At 39.1% G+C, this 16649-nt stretch overlaps 2 protein-coding genes across 6 annotated transcripts in view; both read left to right on the forward strand.

Moving 5' to 3' along the window:
- Positions 1 to 1203: 1203 nt before the first annotated feature.
- ttk (ttk protein kinase) lies at positions 1204 to 11968 on the forward strand. 2 transcript variants are annotated; one of them, XM_047810970.1, is made up of 25 exons: positions 1204 to 1367; positions 2221 to 2310; positions 2422 to 2644; positions 2774 to 2880; positions 3159 to 3302; positions 3502 to 3592; positions 3698 to 3779; positions 3864 to 3964; positions 4047 to 4134; positions 4262 to 4352; positions 4524 to 4746; positions 6389 to 6495; positions 7871 to 8011; positions 8527 to 8678; positions 8902 to 9050; positions 9139 to 9262; positions 9562 to 9654; positions 9753 to 9910; positions 10058 to 10209; positions 10296 to 10420; positions 10503 to 10577; positions 10736 to 10912; positions 11009 to 11105; positions 11289 to 11374; positions 11470 to 11968. In XM_047810970.1, the coding sequence occupies exons 2-25, from the start codon at positions 2223 to 2225 to the stop codon at positions 11551 to 11553; spliced, it is 2958 nt and encodes a 985-aa protein (XP_047666926.1). In that variant the 5' UTR covers positions 1204 to 1367; positions 2221 to 2222; the 3' UTR covers positions 11554 to 11968. The 2 variants fall into 2 exon arrangements, with proteins under 2 accessions (XP_047666926.1, XP_027005828.2); XM_027150027.2 differs by having other exon boundaries at positions 1206 to 1367; positions 3484 to 3592.
- A 2355-nt stretch (positions 11969 to 14323) lies between these two features.
- Positions 14324 to 16649, forward strand: part of bckdhb (branched chain keto acid dehydrogenase E1 subunit beta) — a 48764-nt gene continuing 46438 nt past the window's right edge. For 3 of the 4 annotated variants that reach the window (XR_003440996.2, XM_027149262.2, XM_027149260.2), the window contains exons 1-2: positions 14325 to 14540; positions 16446 to 16523. Coding sequence is in view for 3 of the 4 variants with exons in the window: in XM_027149262.2 (XP_027005063.1) it covers positions 14360 to 14540; positions 16446 to 16523 (259 nt within the window). In the remaining variant the exon portion in view is untranslated. Of the gene's footprint in view, positions 14541 to 16445; positions 16524 to 16649 lie in introns of all 4 variants that reach the window. The other variant, XM_047811318.1, reaches the window with a different exon arrangement.

The following is a 16649-nucleotide window of genomic DNA, read 5'->3' on the forward strand; positions in this document are numbered from 1 at the left end:
CAGAGTTGGCTGGCACAGTACTGTAATACCACGGTCAACAAACCAGTTTTGTCTAGTTTTGACATTGTGGACAGGAGCTAAGTCCTGCTGGAAAAGGAAATCACCATCTCCATAAAGCTTGTCAGCAGATGGAAGCATTAAGTGCTCTAAAAACTCTTGGTAGATGGCTGCATTTACTTTGGACCTAATAAAACACAGTGGACCAACAGTAGCAGATGACAAGGCACCACAAATCCTCATTGATTGTGGACATTTCACACTGGGCTTCAAGCAGTTTTGATTCTGTGCCTCTCCTCTCTTCCTCCACACTCGGGGACCTTGATTTCCAAATAAAATGCAAAAATTACTTTCATTTTAAAAAAAGAGGACTTTATACCACTGAGTAATGCTGCAGTTCTTCTCCTTAGCCCAGGTAAGACCCTTCTGATGTTGTTTGGGGTTTAGGAGTGGCTTCACACTAGGAATGTGACACCATTTTCTGGACATGTCTGTGAGCTGGTTCTTGACTCAATCCTCAGTCCATTTCTTCTGAAGCTCCTCATGTTCTTGAATCAGCTTTGCTTGACAATCGTCTCAAGGTTGAATCCATGCCTGTTGCTAGTGCACCTTTTCCACCACACTTTCCATGTAATGAGGATGTACACTTTTTTTCTGAAGTAACTTGCAAAAAATAGAGATTTTTTTTTTTACGATACTTATGTACAGTTACAGACAATCTTATGTACAGTTTACAATTATGAACATTTGCTGAACTTGCCAAATGTTTATGCTTTATGCAATTAAACAACCCAGTGTGGTTAAATGGGTATGTTTTTGTGCCTCACAGTGTCTATATAAATAAATAAATAAACAAACATAAATAAAGCAGTGCATAAAATATATCACATAAAATATGCTTTGTCCTAGAAACAAACGCATCAGATGATTTTGTAAACCTGGAAGCAAACGTCCCTAAACAATTGATATGTGTGGCGAATATCATTTCTTGAATAATACTGGAAAATATACTGTATAATTCTACACGTCCGATGTGATGACATCATATTTCACGTCATCATTAATCAGTCCCCACAACAAAAAGCCCAGTAATGCGAGGTGAATCCCAGGGTGTGGCTCTGCGCTGCTTTTAAAACAAATGCTTTTCACTTTTTGACTCGTTGTAAACGGGCCACAAGATGGCGTCTCTCAGTGCAGGAGGCGGAGCTTCTCGGTACAAACTGACCAATCAGAACGCGTAGCTGGGTGAAGCGGCGATTTTGAAAGTTAGACAAAACAGTTTCCGGTTGCTTCGTTCACGGGTTACAGGATTACACTTGATATTGCGTATGCAACATACATACAGTTCTTGTGAAGCTGTACAGGCAACGGTAAGCTATATATCTAAATCGTTTGGATTAGTGTTTAAGGGATTTCTTTGCTGCCTTGACAAATTGTTGGTCATGATAGTTTCCAAAGTTACCGCATGCTAGCTAACTTAGCTTCCAAGCTAAGACCTGTCGTGATACTGTTTGTTATCGGCTTTTTAATTCCAATTCTGTTGTATCTCTGGCTTTATTACAAGAGAAATTACTATGTAATGTCAGGATTGAGTACTGTATCAGAGCGAAGAGGAAAGCTTGGCTAGCTTATGAATATACGTGTGTTTACAATTCAGTCTCACGAGTAAACATCAACACGTTATTGACCTCAATGCCAATGGTGTCAGTGCTGGTCTTCAGTTCGATATAGTAAAAGGTGTGTGTGTGTGTGTGTGTGTGTGTGTGTGTGTGTGTCTGTCTGTCTGTCTGTCTGTCTGTCTGTCTGTCTGTCTGTCTGTGTGTCTGTCTGTGTGTGTGTGTCTGTCTGTGTGTGTGTGTCTGTCTGTGTGTGTGTGTGTGTGTCTGTCTGTCTGTCTGTGTGTGTGTGTGTCTGTCTGTGTGTGTGTGTGTGTGTGTGTGTGTCTGTCTGTGTGTGTGTGTGTCTGTCTGTCTGTCTGTCTGTCTGTCTGTCTGTCTGTCTGTCTGTCTGTCTGTGTGTGTGTGTCTGTGTGTGTGTGTGTGTGTGTCTGTCTGTGTGTGTGTGTCTGTGTGTGTGTGTCTGTGTGTGTGTGTGTCTGTCTGTGTGTGTGTGTGTGTCTGTCTGTGTGTGTGTGTGTGTCTGTCTGTCTGTGTGTGTCTGTGTGTGTCTGTCTGTCTGTGTGTGTCTGTGTGTGTCTGTGTGTGTCTGTCTGTGTGTGTTTAGGGATGGACGAGGAGGAGAACACCGACCGGAAGTTACAGATTGCAATGCTGTGTCAGAAGCTGGAGAAGATAAAGAGATACTACAACGACGGTGATTTTTTTTTTTAAACAAAGATTTATGTCTGCCAATTAGACCAGCTTCTTGAAATAACATTATGCAAACACCTTTTATACTCTGGTACTGATTTTTCTTTTTCTATAGATGACACAGACAATATTAACCAGATCATCAGTTCCAATTCACCAGACACATGCCGCACCTTTCTGACAAACCTAGAAAAGAAAGGCAATCTTCAGTCAGATCCTACTCTTCTCTCCAAATTAATGGATTGCTACACCCGGGTTTTCTCAAGCATGCCTCTAGGAAAACACAGCCAGAATTTAAGCTATGCACGTATGCTGGTCAGATTTGCAGAGCTTAAAGCGTAAGTCTCTGACTGACACTGATGATTGTTCTTTTACAGCTATATTTCTCAATAAGCACTGTTTATTGTTATAAGTTTTGCTAACATGTGAATATACTATTTGTCCTTTTTTTAAAATTTTGTTAACAGTATCCAAGATGTCAATGATGCACGGGATAGTTTTGACATAGCAAGATCTCACTGCAAAGATTTTGCCTTCGTCCATATAGCTTGTGCTCAGTTTGAACTTTTACAAGGTAAAGTGATGCAGTTACAGGTACTGGTGTTGATGCAGAGCTTAAAACTGTCCTCCTTTTTAATGCCTCAGAGTTTGTAGATAAGAGATAAAGATAATGTGAAAAGTATAAAGCTATTAGGTGAACATTAGTTTAAGATTATACGTTAACCTGAATTAATGTGAGCATAATAGCAGCAAAGATGCCCACTCCGGTTTCTTTACTTTATAAACACAGCCATGTCTGTATTATATTCATATATAAAACTCATCCTAAACCTTCATTCTCATAACCAACAGGAGATGAAAAGAAATGTACCTCGATTCTTCAGAAGGCTATTGAAATGGGTGCCAAGCCATGGGAAACTCTGGAAACTGCAGTGCAGAATTTCAAACTGGGTAAAGGTCAACTCCTTTCCCAAGAGGATAAAGAGAATATTGCAGGTTTGTGTTTTTTTTTGTTTATTTTTGTTTAGTATATGCTGTGTATTCTTTTATTATTGCAAACTAACAATTGTTTTTATATTTTTTAGCTGTTTTATTTGCACATGTGCATGATTTTGAATTTGTCTTATTTATTGACATGTTGTATTGTTGAATAATGTGAAAAATGTGTTTATTTTAGTTTCTGAAAATCTACAAGAACCCATTAAAAAACCCTTAATGTCCAGAGGTGACTCTGGGAAGTCTGATGGATCAGGTGACATTCATCTGGCCAGTGGTTTTTCTCTGGGGTAGGAGAGTTGCTCAGATTAATAATGCACCATGTTTTATACATAAATATCACAGGTTATTAACTATTGCATTTCAAAACTACTTTGCAAATCTTTGGAATGTAGAACTGATCAGAGGAACAGTTCACCAGATGACCAAGTCCCACCCTGGAGGTCTGGCTCACAACTCAAAAGAACAGTTGCCATGGTAAGGTTGAAAACACTTTTTGGTCTTTAAAATAGACCTTGACATTCAGAAGTAGTAGTTAACTGCTTTTTTCCTTCTTTCTAGCCTGGGAGGATTCCCATGGTACCACTGCCAATTCCTGAAAATGAAAACATTGATAATGTTTACAAATCCGGGGCTCCTGGCTATAGCAGTAGTTTGTCTAGGTGAGCAACTTTCCATGTCTTTGTAATGCTGTAGGTGTCTGTCATGTCATCTGTGAAAAATGCAAAGTTGTTTTGTCTTTAGGCCAACCTATCGTTCAAATGCATCCATACTTTCATCTTCAAAGAAGAATTCTGGAGATGGAGACTCTTACAGTCTGTTAAATCTGAAGGTGTGGTGTTTAAACTCCTCATTTACTATTTTATAAATTAGGACTTGCCATCAATTATGTAGTCATATTTAAGTATGTGCTATTTCAGAATCTTGTTGCACTATTGATTATTGGCATTTTTGTATAGCCACTTGTTATTAGTCCAGAGCCACCTGCTGAGGAGGACATTGGTGATGTGGATTCTACCACAGCACTTCTGCAACGACCAGAAAGGAAAGGTACTGTTACTCACTGGGATCAATTCTGATAATATTTTTCTTATTGTGGTACACACCACCACCACCATTTTTCAGGTTTTCTGCATTTCTGATTTTCTATTTATTCACCTAGTGAAATTGGCACTGCACTCTTCCTGAGAGATGAGAGATTCTGATGTTTATGCTTTTCAGATACCACTGACTTTATTAGCCAGATACTGGTTTCAAACTCTCCCGAGGCCTGCTACTCGTACCTCAGAGACCTGGAGACGAACAGTGACCCTTGCACAGATGCTGCTTTTCTCTCCAGGCTGTTGGGTTACTACTCTAAAGTGTTCACCAGGTTTCCCCTGGCACAGTATAGCAAACTTGAAAGCTATGCACGGATGCTTGTCAGATACGCAGAGTTAAAGGGGTGAGTAAATGGTTAAAGCTAAAAAGTCTAATGTAACAATGCAATGGGGTCTAGCTAGCTGTTAATACATTAATATTAATAAATGTTGAACCTCTTAAGTATGAGCTGTTCCTTAGTGGCATCTTTCGTCATCTACTGAAAGACCAGTGTCTACAACTATGACATGATATCTGTTAGTATTCATCCATCAAACTGTTGAATTCTTAATTCTCATGTTAACAGCTCTATAATTCATGTATAATTAGTCACACCTCCTACAAACATGCCAGTATGTTTATCATTTTCTACATTTGTATCCAGACCTTTCTTCAAATGAGTTAAATGCAGAGTATCACCTAACCACTGTAGTTGTGACCCACTACTTGGAATTCATAAACTTGTGCATCTTTTTGGCTCAATTGACCTTGAGTGTGTGAAGGTGTGTTTTCGGAAGGTGCCCACACTAGAGGTCTTATCGGGTCTAAAAAAAATGTACCCGACCCAAATCACTTTTTACCTGAAACCTCTGTGTGTGTGTGTCTGTCTGTGTGTGTCTGTCTGTGTGTGTCTGTCTGTGTGTGTCTGTCTGTGTGTGTCTGTCTGTGTGTGTCTGTCTGTGTGTGTCTGTCTGTGTGTGTCTGTCTGTGTGTGTCTGTCTGTGTGTGTCTGTCTGTGTGTGTCTGTCTGTGTGTGTCTGTCTGTGTGTGTGTGTCTGTGTGTGTCTGTCTGTGTGTGTGTGTCTGTGTGTGTCTGTCTGTCTGTGTGTGTCTGTGTGTGTCTGTCTGTGTGTGTGTGTCTGTCTGTGTGTGTGTCTGTCTGTCTGTCTGTGTGTGTCTGTCTGTGTGTGTGTGTGTGTCTGTCTGTGTGTGTGTGTGTGTGTGTGTGTGTGTGTGTGTGTCTGTCTGTCTGTCTGTGTGTGTGTGTCTGTGTGTGTCTGTCTGTGTCTGTGTGTGTGTGTCTGTCTGTCTGTGTGTGTGTGTCTGTGTGTGTCTGTCTGTCTGTGTGTGTGTGTCTGTGTGTGTCTGTCTGTGTGTGTTTAGGGATGGTGTGTGTGTGTGTGTGTGTGTGTGTATTTTAAGAAAGACCCGACCCGAGATAAACCCTGAAAAAATTTGACCCGAGTCGGACGACAATTTTTTTAAAAATCTGACTTTACCTGAATGTTACTTTAGTGAAACTGTTATAGCGTGGATTCAAAATTGATTGACAGGTCTGTTTCAACGAAAATGGCAGTAAAGCTAAGTCACATGATGTCGCAAGCGGTCTTGGCAAACAGAGGGGAGGTTGGAAAAGGACTCGAGTCGATGCACACGTGAGATACAGTAGTTCGGGTGTCCTCGGGTCCGTTTGTTAAAAACTCATTCATTTTAAATTACCCAAGACCCGATGCCGCTATTATTATACCCGACCCGTGTCCGAGGCACACGTGAAACTTTTAGACCCGAACCCGCTCGGGTCGGACCTCGGGTTTTCGGATCTAAGTGGACCCGTGAAGACCTCTAGCCCACACTGCCCTGTGATGGCCTTATGTCGCATTGAGTTCTGCCTTGTGCTTAGTGTTTGTCATATGCTCCTGATGTAATGACTCCAGATTGGCTAACAAAACCCAAAAGGGCAGCTTGACTTTTAGATTGTAATAACACATTATGATCTTGTTCTGTAGAATTGAAGATCCTGGTGAAGCAGAAGATAATTTCAACATTGCCAGAGCCAACAGCAAAGCCTTTGCCTTCGTTCATATCGCCCATGCCCAGTTTGAGCTCTCACAAGGTTGGTGTATATTATATTGTCTATCTATGTGTATACACATGTATGTCTTTACAGTCAATTACAGCCTGAAGTCTTGAACGCGTTGACATCACCAGACGCTGGGTTTCATCCCTGGTGATGCTCTGCCAGGCCTCTACTGCAACTGTCTTCAATTCTGTCTTTAGCAAGTGAAATGCATGCTCAATCGAATTCAGGTCAGGTGCAGTATGCCTTGGGTCATTGTCCATCTGCACTGTGAAGCACCGGCCAATGAGTTCTGAAGCATTTGGCTGAATATGAGCAGATAATATTGCCCGAAACACTTCAGAATTCATTCTGCTGCTTTTCTCAGCAGTCACATCAATAAATAGAAGAGAACCAGTTCCATTGGCAGCCATAAATGCCCACGCCATGACACTACCACCACCATGCTTCACTGATGAGGTGGTATGCTTAGGATCATGAGCAGTTCCTTTCCTTCTCCATACTCTTCTCTTCCCATCACTCTGGTACAAGTTGATCTTAGTCTCATCTGTCCATAGGATGTTGTTCCAGAACTGTGGAGGCTTTTTAAGATGTTGTCTGGCAAACTCTAATCTGGCCTTCCTGTTTTTGAGGCTCACCAATGGTTTACATCTTGTGGTGAACCCTCTGTATTCACGCTGGTGAAGTCTTCTCTTGATTGTTGACTTTGACACACATACACCTACCTCCTGGAGAGTGTTCTTGATCTGGCCAACTGTTGTGAAGGGTGTTTTCTTCACTAGGGAAAGAATTCTTCGGTCATGCACCACAGTTTTTTTCCGTGGTCTCCCGGGTCTTTTGGTGTTGCTGAGATCACCGGTGCGTTCCTTCTTTTTAAGAATGTTCCAAACAGTTGTTTTAGCCACGCCTAATGTTTTTGCTATCTCTCTGATGGGTTTTTGTTTTTTCAGCCTAATGATGGCTTGCTTCACTGTTAGTGATAGCTCTTTGGATCTCATCTTGGAGAGTTGACAGCAACAGATTCCAAATGCAAATAGCACACTTGAAATGAACTCTGGACCTTTTATCTGCTCATTGTAATTGGTATGAGGGAATAAAACACAACTGGCCATGGAACAGCCGAGAAGCCAATTGGCCCATTAATTTTGGTCCCTTAACAAGTGGGAGGCACATATGCAAACTGTTGTAATTCCTACACCATTCACCTGATTTGCATGTAAATGCCCTCAAATTAAAGCTGACAGTCTGCAGTTAAAGCACAACTTGTTCGTTTCATTTCAAAGCCATTGTGGTGTTGTATAGAGCCAAAAATGTTAGAATTGTGTCGTTGTCCCAATATTTATGGACCTGACTGTATATCTGCCACGTGCGTGTCCGATTTTTTTTTTATTATAAATACTTTTCCGTGCAGGTAATGGAAAGAAAAGTGCTTCCATTCTGCAGAAAGCGCTGACATCAAATGCAAAACCAGTTGAACTTCTGCAGATGGCAATGAAGAATTTAAAATCTGGAAAAATCCAACTTCTGTCTGAAACTAAAGAGAAATTTGCAGGTCAGTTATTTCACTATTTCAAATTATTCTGGGGAAAGTGTCATCTGTTTGTGAACACATGACCATCACATTCATTTGTGCTTTTGGAACACCCCATTCTTGATTTAGTCCTCTTTGCTGTTAAAATAAGGCTTCCATTTAGATTTTGGAACATGTCTGTGGGAATTGTCCCATTTAGCTCATAAGAGCATTGGAGACCTGGGTTGCAGTCAGTGGTCTAATTCATTTGAAAGGTATTTACTGGGACTGAGGTCACAGCTCTGTAAAGGCAGCTTCAGTTGTTCTGTGCAAACCTGGGAAAACCATGTTTTCGACCCTGTAATATGCACTCAGGCATTATTAGGATGAAACATGTTCGGGCTCGTTAGTTCAAGTGCATGGAAATTGCTATGACACTGTTAATAAGCACATAATTATACAGGGCTTCAAGAAGATCAACTAATGTGCTTTGAAAATATGCCAGTTTGCACAGAATTGATCGACAGCTCAATGATAGTTTGTTTCTTATGATACAGATTCAGCAGTTGCTTTCAGTGATGGTGGAAATAAGGAGGAGGAGAATCCACTGAGAATGTCCACTAAAAAAGCACAGCCTAAACCATACACTATGGAGAGTTTATCTGAATGGAAGGCTCCTGCAAATGTCAACAGACAGGCTTCTCCAGAGGTGTGACTATTGCTAACTTTAGGGTCTTTTGTGGCCTTAAGTATATTGTGTAATAATAATAGTTAGTCGCAATAATTAATGCATTTTATTTTAATAAATAAGCAGTAGAACATGAATGAATGAATGAATGAATAAATAAATAATACATTTTTCATTTTGATTTCTCATCTTTCTTATGTACATTTATTTATTCACCTCACAAACGTTTGCTTTACCATTATAGGAAAATAAGCATGCTGTAGATCTTATTCCTACTCCACGTCCTCTTCAGTCACTCAGAACTCCCTCTGCCTCGGCTGTCTCAGTTTCTTCCAGGATAAATCAAATTAGTTTCTGCCAGACACCAAACCACAAAGACTATCATGCAAACAGGTCGGGACTCCGCAGGACCTTATGGATTCAAATCGGTTTTTGCTCTAATTATATATTTATGCTGGCCAATCTTTTACTTTCTCCCTAGTTTTGTTACGCCTGTAGTGAAACAGCGACCAGCTATTGCGTCTGTTTCATCTCAGAGGGTCGGCCATATTCAATTACCCTGCACCCCACAGAGTCAGATGTCATTTTTCCAGCAGACCCAACAAGTAAAGAATAGATATCCTTATATGCATGTTACAGCCGACTTTTATGAACAAATTGCAAATTAATTTTAAGAAACAAAGCTTTATCTTTTTAAATATGCTGTTGTGGGTAAAATGCACAATTTAAGAAATGCAGAACAACAGTCACTGGATGTTGTATGTGTATACTGTCCTTATATGAAATGATTTCATTTGACAGATAATGTGTTGGCAAACTGTAAAAAGAAAAGTGCTTTGCTCTTTGTTTGAAAATAAAATTTATGGCTGTATCTGCTTGCCATAAATGATCTCTTTACTTGCAGGGTCCTATGGGTACTATCTCTAATGAATCCATCACCATTAAAGGCAGACAGTTCTTCATTTTAAAGATGATCGGCAGAGGTGGTTCCAGTAAGGTAATGTGCCAATAGCATGATAAAGCTTACTTGTATTTTTGCATACCCGTCCCACCTTACATGGGTTGATGGAAAATATGGCATATTCTCAACTTTAGGTGTACCAGGTTCTGGATGAAAAGAAACATCTGTATGCTGTAAAATATGTGAACCTCGAGGAAGCAGATGCCCAGACAGTTGAAAGTTACAAGAATGAGATCGAGCACCTGAACCACCTCCAGCAGTACAGTGACCAGATTATCAAACTGTATGACTAGTGAGTGTTTTATTCTACTTCCAGAGCAGAATATGGGCCTAGGAAGAGTGAAGGATGTACATCTAAAATGCTTAACTTTACTTTCCACTAATATATTATGTAGTGAATAAGTGTCTGATGTATGATAACTCGGATAACTAATTTCAGTGAGATCACAGACAGCTACATCTATATGTTAATGGAGTGTGGAAACCTGGACCTCAACACATGGCTTCGCAACCGCAAGACTGTCAACTCACTGGAAAGAAAGTTCTACTGGAGGAACATGCTTGAAGCAGTGCAGACTATCCATAAGCATGGTGACTATGCAATATTACAATATAAAAAGAAAAACATTGCAGCTCTGTTTTATTTTCAGTTGTTCTTAATTTATCTATTTTTTAAGGAATTGTACACAGTGACCTAAAGCCAGCTAATTTCGTCATTGTCAATGCCTCACTGAAGCTCATTGACTTTGGCATAGCAAACCACATTCAGCCAGACATGACAAGTGTTATGAAGGACTCGCAGGTTGGTCCAGAATTTTGATTGCTACAGAGTTATATTTGTTCTATGTGTTGGGAGGGTTGATAATGCTGATCTTGTGCTTCAGGTGGGGACACTAAACTACATGCCACCAGAGGCTATTAAAGACACATCATCTAAAGGTGGAAAACCAAGGTCAAAGGTAAGGTTAGATATTACCAATTTAACTCTAGCTTAACAAAGCTAAAATATAGCAATATACAACAGTAATGTTTGTTTTGTTGACCGGATACATGAACTCAGAAATGATGTTTTAGATTTTCAGCAGAAGGGCCTAATATGTGTTGTCGCTGTCCACAGATTAGTCCAAAGGGAGATGTCTGGTCACTTGGATGTATACTGTATTGTATGACCTATGGAAAAACCCCTTTCCAAAACATCACCAACCAAATCGCCAAGATCCATGCTATTATTGATCCATCCCATGAGATTGACTTTCCAGACATTCCTGAGAAGGATCTAGTAGACGTACTGAAGGTCTGTGTATTTATTAAACAATTACAAGGCTGAAAACATTAAGGACATGATCATATTAAATAAAAATGAAAAATACATTTTTTTCCTCTTAATTAGCGATGCTTGGTGCGAAATCCCAAAGAGCGTATCTCGATTGCAGAACTGCTTGATCACCCATACTTACAACTGCAACCTCAGAGACTGCCCGAGCCAGGTGCCCAATGTGCTTCACTTTATACCCAAGACGATACATAAAGCTGCCATATGTAGATAGAACACAGGAACACATTAGCATATACTGCATTGAATGCTAAATATGACAACTAATTAAAGCCTTTAAATTAGTTCTCATAATTCTGAATATCATTTCTGAATATTCTCATTTTCTTGTCTGTAGTGGAACCATGCAACAATGACCTAAAAAGAATTCTGAATGAGTTGGCTGCTTTACAATCCCCAAACAGCATCGCAAGAGCTGCTAGTGTGAGTATTCCTACACTGAAAGTCACTTGTAATACTGCATTTATGTTCCTCTGACCTCTTATTCATAACTACTTATTTCTGTTCCATATTTACAGAACCTAGCAAAGATGTGCAACAGCGGGAAGAAGCTGGACGTTTCCGAGTGTGTCCGGAGCTCCAGTCAGACTTTGTGGAAGTGAATATGCTGATGTAGAAGTTGCATGAATAGTTCATAATGATAATTTGACAACACAACACCTAGTGACTTGGATATCTTTTAAAATGAATATTTCACATCAGATTTAGGTCATCTGTTGACCTAAATAATAAGAACAATCACTTGAGTGACTTGTATTATATATCAAGTTTCAGTCCTATAGTTATCTACAGTTTGAATTATATTGAATTCAACTCCCTCTCCTTTTTAACTGCCTCTTGCCAGTGTTTTCTTTGTTATGTTTAAACTTCTTCCCAAATAAACTTACCATTATGGTATAGTAAACTATAAGGGATATTTCTGTGGTACTGTATAAGATGTAGAGAGTTTTGATATGTATTCATAATTTTAGAGGTCATAGCTGTACATAATTTTAACAAAATAAACATGTATCTAAGCAAATGGGTAGACTGAAATGAGAGCACTGGATAGAATAGCCAGTGAAGTGTGTCTGTATGTATGTAAAGAAAAAAGAAAGAATTTTGACGAAGCTTTGGTCAATAGTATATTACCTTCTTCAAATTCACCTTAATAGTCAGGATCCTAATAAAAACATGCTTTTATTTCATCTTTCCTAACTGTTAGGGGCAGTAAATAATCATGGTATTGAAATTTGTTGACAGCTCTATACAAATTACATTTCTTTTAAGAAACAAAACACTGCAGTGTCTGAGGATGGGCCAAAGTTAAATTTTATCTGGGTAACTGGTGAAGTGTAATTTAATTTAACCCTGGATTTTCTGATTCATCATAGTGCATTGTTTCTTTCTTTCTTTCTTTTCTTTTTTCTTTTTCTTTTTTTTACTTTCAGGTCAGTGCTGCCAAACTCTAAAACTCATTATTTCTTGATGTGACAGATTTAGATGTCTCAACATTCAGAGCACAAATGGTAAAATAATAAGTGCACAGCTCCAGTCCAGCCATTATTTCCCACTCGGATCACTCAAAACCACTGTTCACTTACATGTCATCTTGACCTTAAGTATTTCAACTTGCTCAGTCATTTGCAGAGTGCGGACTCTTCAACGAGCTCTTAAACAATAATATGCACATTTAAAAATCTTTTAATTTTTTATCTATAAATGTATGAAAGATTTCTGGTTCTGACAATGCCTTAACTTGTTGCCATCTACACTACAGTTATTTTTTCCTCCAAGTAGGCAAGTTGCTCAATTTACAAATGTGTTGATTTATATATTGCTTATTGATCCTGAGCTTAAGTTACTCTGTGTATGAGTTACTCATGTTCTCTGTCTGTGTCTCTGTCTGTCTGTCCTCTGTTATACTCTTACTGTAACTTCTAAAATCAAGCAGATAGTAACGTAAGCATGCGCTGTATTATGTTGGTTTTGTAGAAGAAAACATTCTGTTTTCGTATTTAAGCTTAGACAAAAATGTATCAAGAGTAACTCCTCCTACGGCTTTCGAGCCACATGCACCAAATTCGGCTATGTTGTAGACCTTAGTCTGAAGTTTGTTGCTGTTACTTTGCTAAGTGATCTGAGTACTGGTACTTCTGGTACCGGGTCTTAAATTAGCCTTTTTCCCCATAGACTCCCATTATAAATTTGGAGGTTTATAACTCGGCAAGCTTTCGAACTATCTACACCAAACTCGGCCAGCTCCTTTAGGGTGATACTCTGAACAAAGTTTTAAATTGGTGTACTGACTGGCCTTTTGGTTGTCCCACAGCCCGGCCCCCCAAAATATGCAAAATAAAAAAAACTTTTAATAGCATGGACATGTGACATATCAAAACACTCCGAACAATGAGGGGAACTTCCTCAGGGGTATTCTGTATTCACAACATGGGCATGTGACATATCAAAACACTCAGCACAATAAGGGGAACTGCCTCGCGGGTTTTCTGATGATGTCACGTGATATCACGTGAAAACAAAAAACATTAGCACAACTTGGATATGTGGCATATCAGAACGCTCAGCCCAAGGAGGGGAATTGCGTCACAGGTTTTCGGATGACGTCACATGCTCGTCTCCACTTGCCTCCAAATGTTTTGGCACCCTAGTGCTCAGAATCAGCTTTATTGCCAGGCATGTTTTCACATGCGAGGAATTTTCTTTAGTGACATAAGCTCCACAGTGTAACAGAATGACATATACAAATATAGACAATTTGTATGTACAAATTTGCAAGTGTGAGAAATGTGCAATTGAAGTATACAATATATACAATTTGTATGTACACATGTGCAATTGTGAAATGTGCAATTGAAATAAACAGTAAACATTTAGACAATATGTATGTACAGTATGTATGTATGTATGTATGTACAGATGTGCAAGTATGAAATGTGCAATTGAGGTATACATAGTACAAATATTAGGTGTTGTGTGTTCCATGGTGTTAAGTGTTCATCAGATGGATTGCTTGAGGGAAGAAACTGTTCCTGTTCCTGAACGGTGTCTGGTCGTTCTGGAGCTCAGGGCTCTGTAGCGTCGATTAGATTGAAACAGTTCAAGAGGGAGTGTGCTGGATGTGAGGGGTCCAGAGTGATTGACTTTGCCCTTTTGCTCACTCTGGAGAAGTACAGGTCTTGGAGTGCTCTACTAGGTTTCACAAGTTTTATGTCCACTTGCCTCCAAAAAGCACCGGCCTTTGCAAATACTTGCGGATACTTTCTAGTTATTTTTTTATTTTTGAAGGAAATGATTTAAAACCCAAACCAATCACAGATTGTAGTTTAAGAGCAGCCCATATTTTCAACCAATCAATGCAGCGTTTCTGAGTGACGTCAGAATTCCTTTTCCCGTTCTCACTGTTCTGCAATGGCGGCGCGGTTGTTGCTCAGGAGTGCGGCTGTTAAAGCCGCTGTTACTGATGTGCACGGTAGTAATGCAGGAGTTTCGTTCCTCAGACTTTCCCCGAGCTGCTCGTTGAGGCTGAAGACACAAAAAAGACATGCGGCACACTTCACCTTTTACCCTGACCCCGTCCCAACGCAATACGGTACGTTCAATGGCCTTGGTAATTGGAGCAAAATCACAAACAGCTCCTAACTACACGTGACGGAGATGTCATTATTAACTACACTTTTATGCACTTATACACTGAGTTTTTGGGGGCAATTTAGGAGTCAGCAGCATTTAATAATAGCTACTATTGTCAAAGTCGTTAGCTAGCTAGCTTGCTAATTCCATATTACTGCCAATGTTGTTCAATGTAACTAGCTGGAAAATAAATGATCAGAGATAAAGCAGGTTATTGGTTTAATGTTTGATGGTTTTTTTGTTCCCACAGCTGGTTCTTTAAACCCAGTGTGTTGACTAATACTAGTACTTTTACTGTTTTAGCACTCTTCTTGACAACAATGTTGTCCTTTGCCAAGCAGGTCACTGTATCCGCTTTCAGTAACATACCTGTGAGCTCTGTTTTGCCACCAGCCTGTGTTTACTGTCTTTCCTTGTTGTGCAGAGTGACTGTGCTTCTGTCCCCTGTGATCACTACCTAAAACACTAAACTGCAAGTAGACTAGTACTTTAACTGCCAGACACAGGAACAGTTAATTTTCCCAGGCAATCACCCTGATCAACAACTCACCATAATTACATTCACTGCTTCTTATCATAAGTACTGCATTATCAGGACTATCAGTCATCACATCATCTGCATATAACATACTACTGCTACTGTATATTGCACAAAAAGCATAATATTGAACAATATTGTTATTTGCACTCCCACACTTTATGTACATTGCTGATAGTTCATATTCCATATTCATATTTTATATATTTTATTCATTCTATATTCATATTTTATACTCATTCTGTCTACATTGTATCTCTTCATCTGCATTGTTTTCTTGTATGGTATTGTGTTATTTATGTCTGTACCTTTGAGAGTCACAAACTGCTGGAACCAAATTCCTTGTGTACGTTAACACACTTGGCCAATAAATCTGATTCTGATTCAGATTAACACCATTTAACCCTAATAACTATATTTTCTACTTTTAACTTTAAAACTTATCACATCATTTTGACCTGCTAACACTTTAAGTTAAGTAATTATTGTAATGCAATAACCCATTCATTTAAATGATGATCATTTTTTTAATTATATTCTTATCAAATGGGTGACATGGAAGAGCTTTGGTGTTCTCCCCATGTCTTCCTCTGGACTCTCAAGTTTCACCTTCTAAAACATTGTAGTAGGTGAATTGCCTGGGTGTGAGTAAGTGTGCAGGGCACCCTGAGTTTTCCTGGTCTTCGTTTTTTTTTTTTTTGGACTTTGCACCCCATGATCTCACAATTGAATCAGAATCAGGTTTATGGCCAGGTACTGCCTACATGTACTGGAATTTGTCTTGGTGTGTTAGTAATAATAGAGAAGAAGCATAAGATGATAAAGTTATAAAACAAAATAGTGTGTATAAATACAAATAGGCTCTGGTTAATAAAACGTGTGAAATAAAGTGCATAAAAAGTGGTTACTGGTGATGCGGAAATTATTCAAACGCTCAAAATCATTCATTACCAACAGTTTCAGTGAGTTTCTACCTACTGAATTCCTCTAAAGAAATGTATGTCTTGCTATCTGGGAATTAGCACATGGGATAAAAATGTTATTAAAAATTAGTCTCATTGATTGTATTGTTTGTGGAGTATTAAGTTGACCTAAATCAATAGTAACCTGGAAAATAGTATTTTATTATTACAGCATAATGCATTGGGGTAAAAACATTTTTTAAATGAGATATTATGGTAGATTGAGATATTAAGGCATACATTACCAGCATAGAAATGTTTGTGACTTGTGCTTAAGAGTTTCTGCACTACTGCCATGCTGTCATCACCACAGAACTACATTTGGGGTTTTTCCATGATGGTGATATTGTTTACATATGTCCAGGCCCCACCACAAAGATGAACCTGTTCCAGTCCATAACAAGTGCTTTGGATAACACTATGGCCAGCGACCCCACAGCAGGTATTAACTCTTCTATCACATACTCATCACTTTTTGAACTGAACTCCAGGGATTTATTTTCTTTACAGTACTGTTTTGGAATGGTTGAATTTGTTTGAAATGTTTTTACATATGAACATGGGTGTA

This window comes from Tachysurus fulvidraco, chromosome 3, assembly GCF_022655615.1.
Source record: "Tachysurus fulvidraco isolate hzauxx_2018 chromosome 3, HZAU_PFXX_2.0, whole genome shotgun sequence".
NCBI classification, from domain to species: Eukaryota; Metazoa; Chordata; class Actinopteri; order Siluriformes; family Bagridae; genus Tachysurus; species Tachysurus fulvidraco.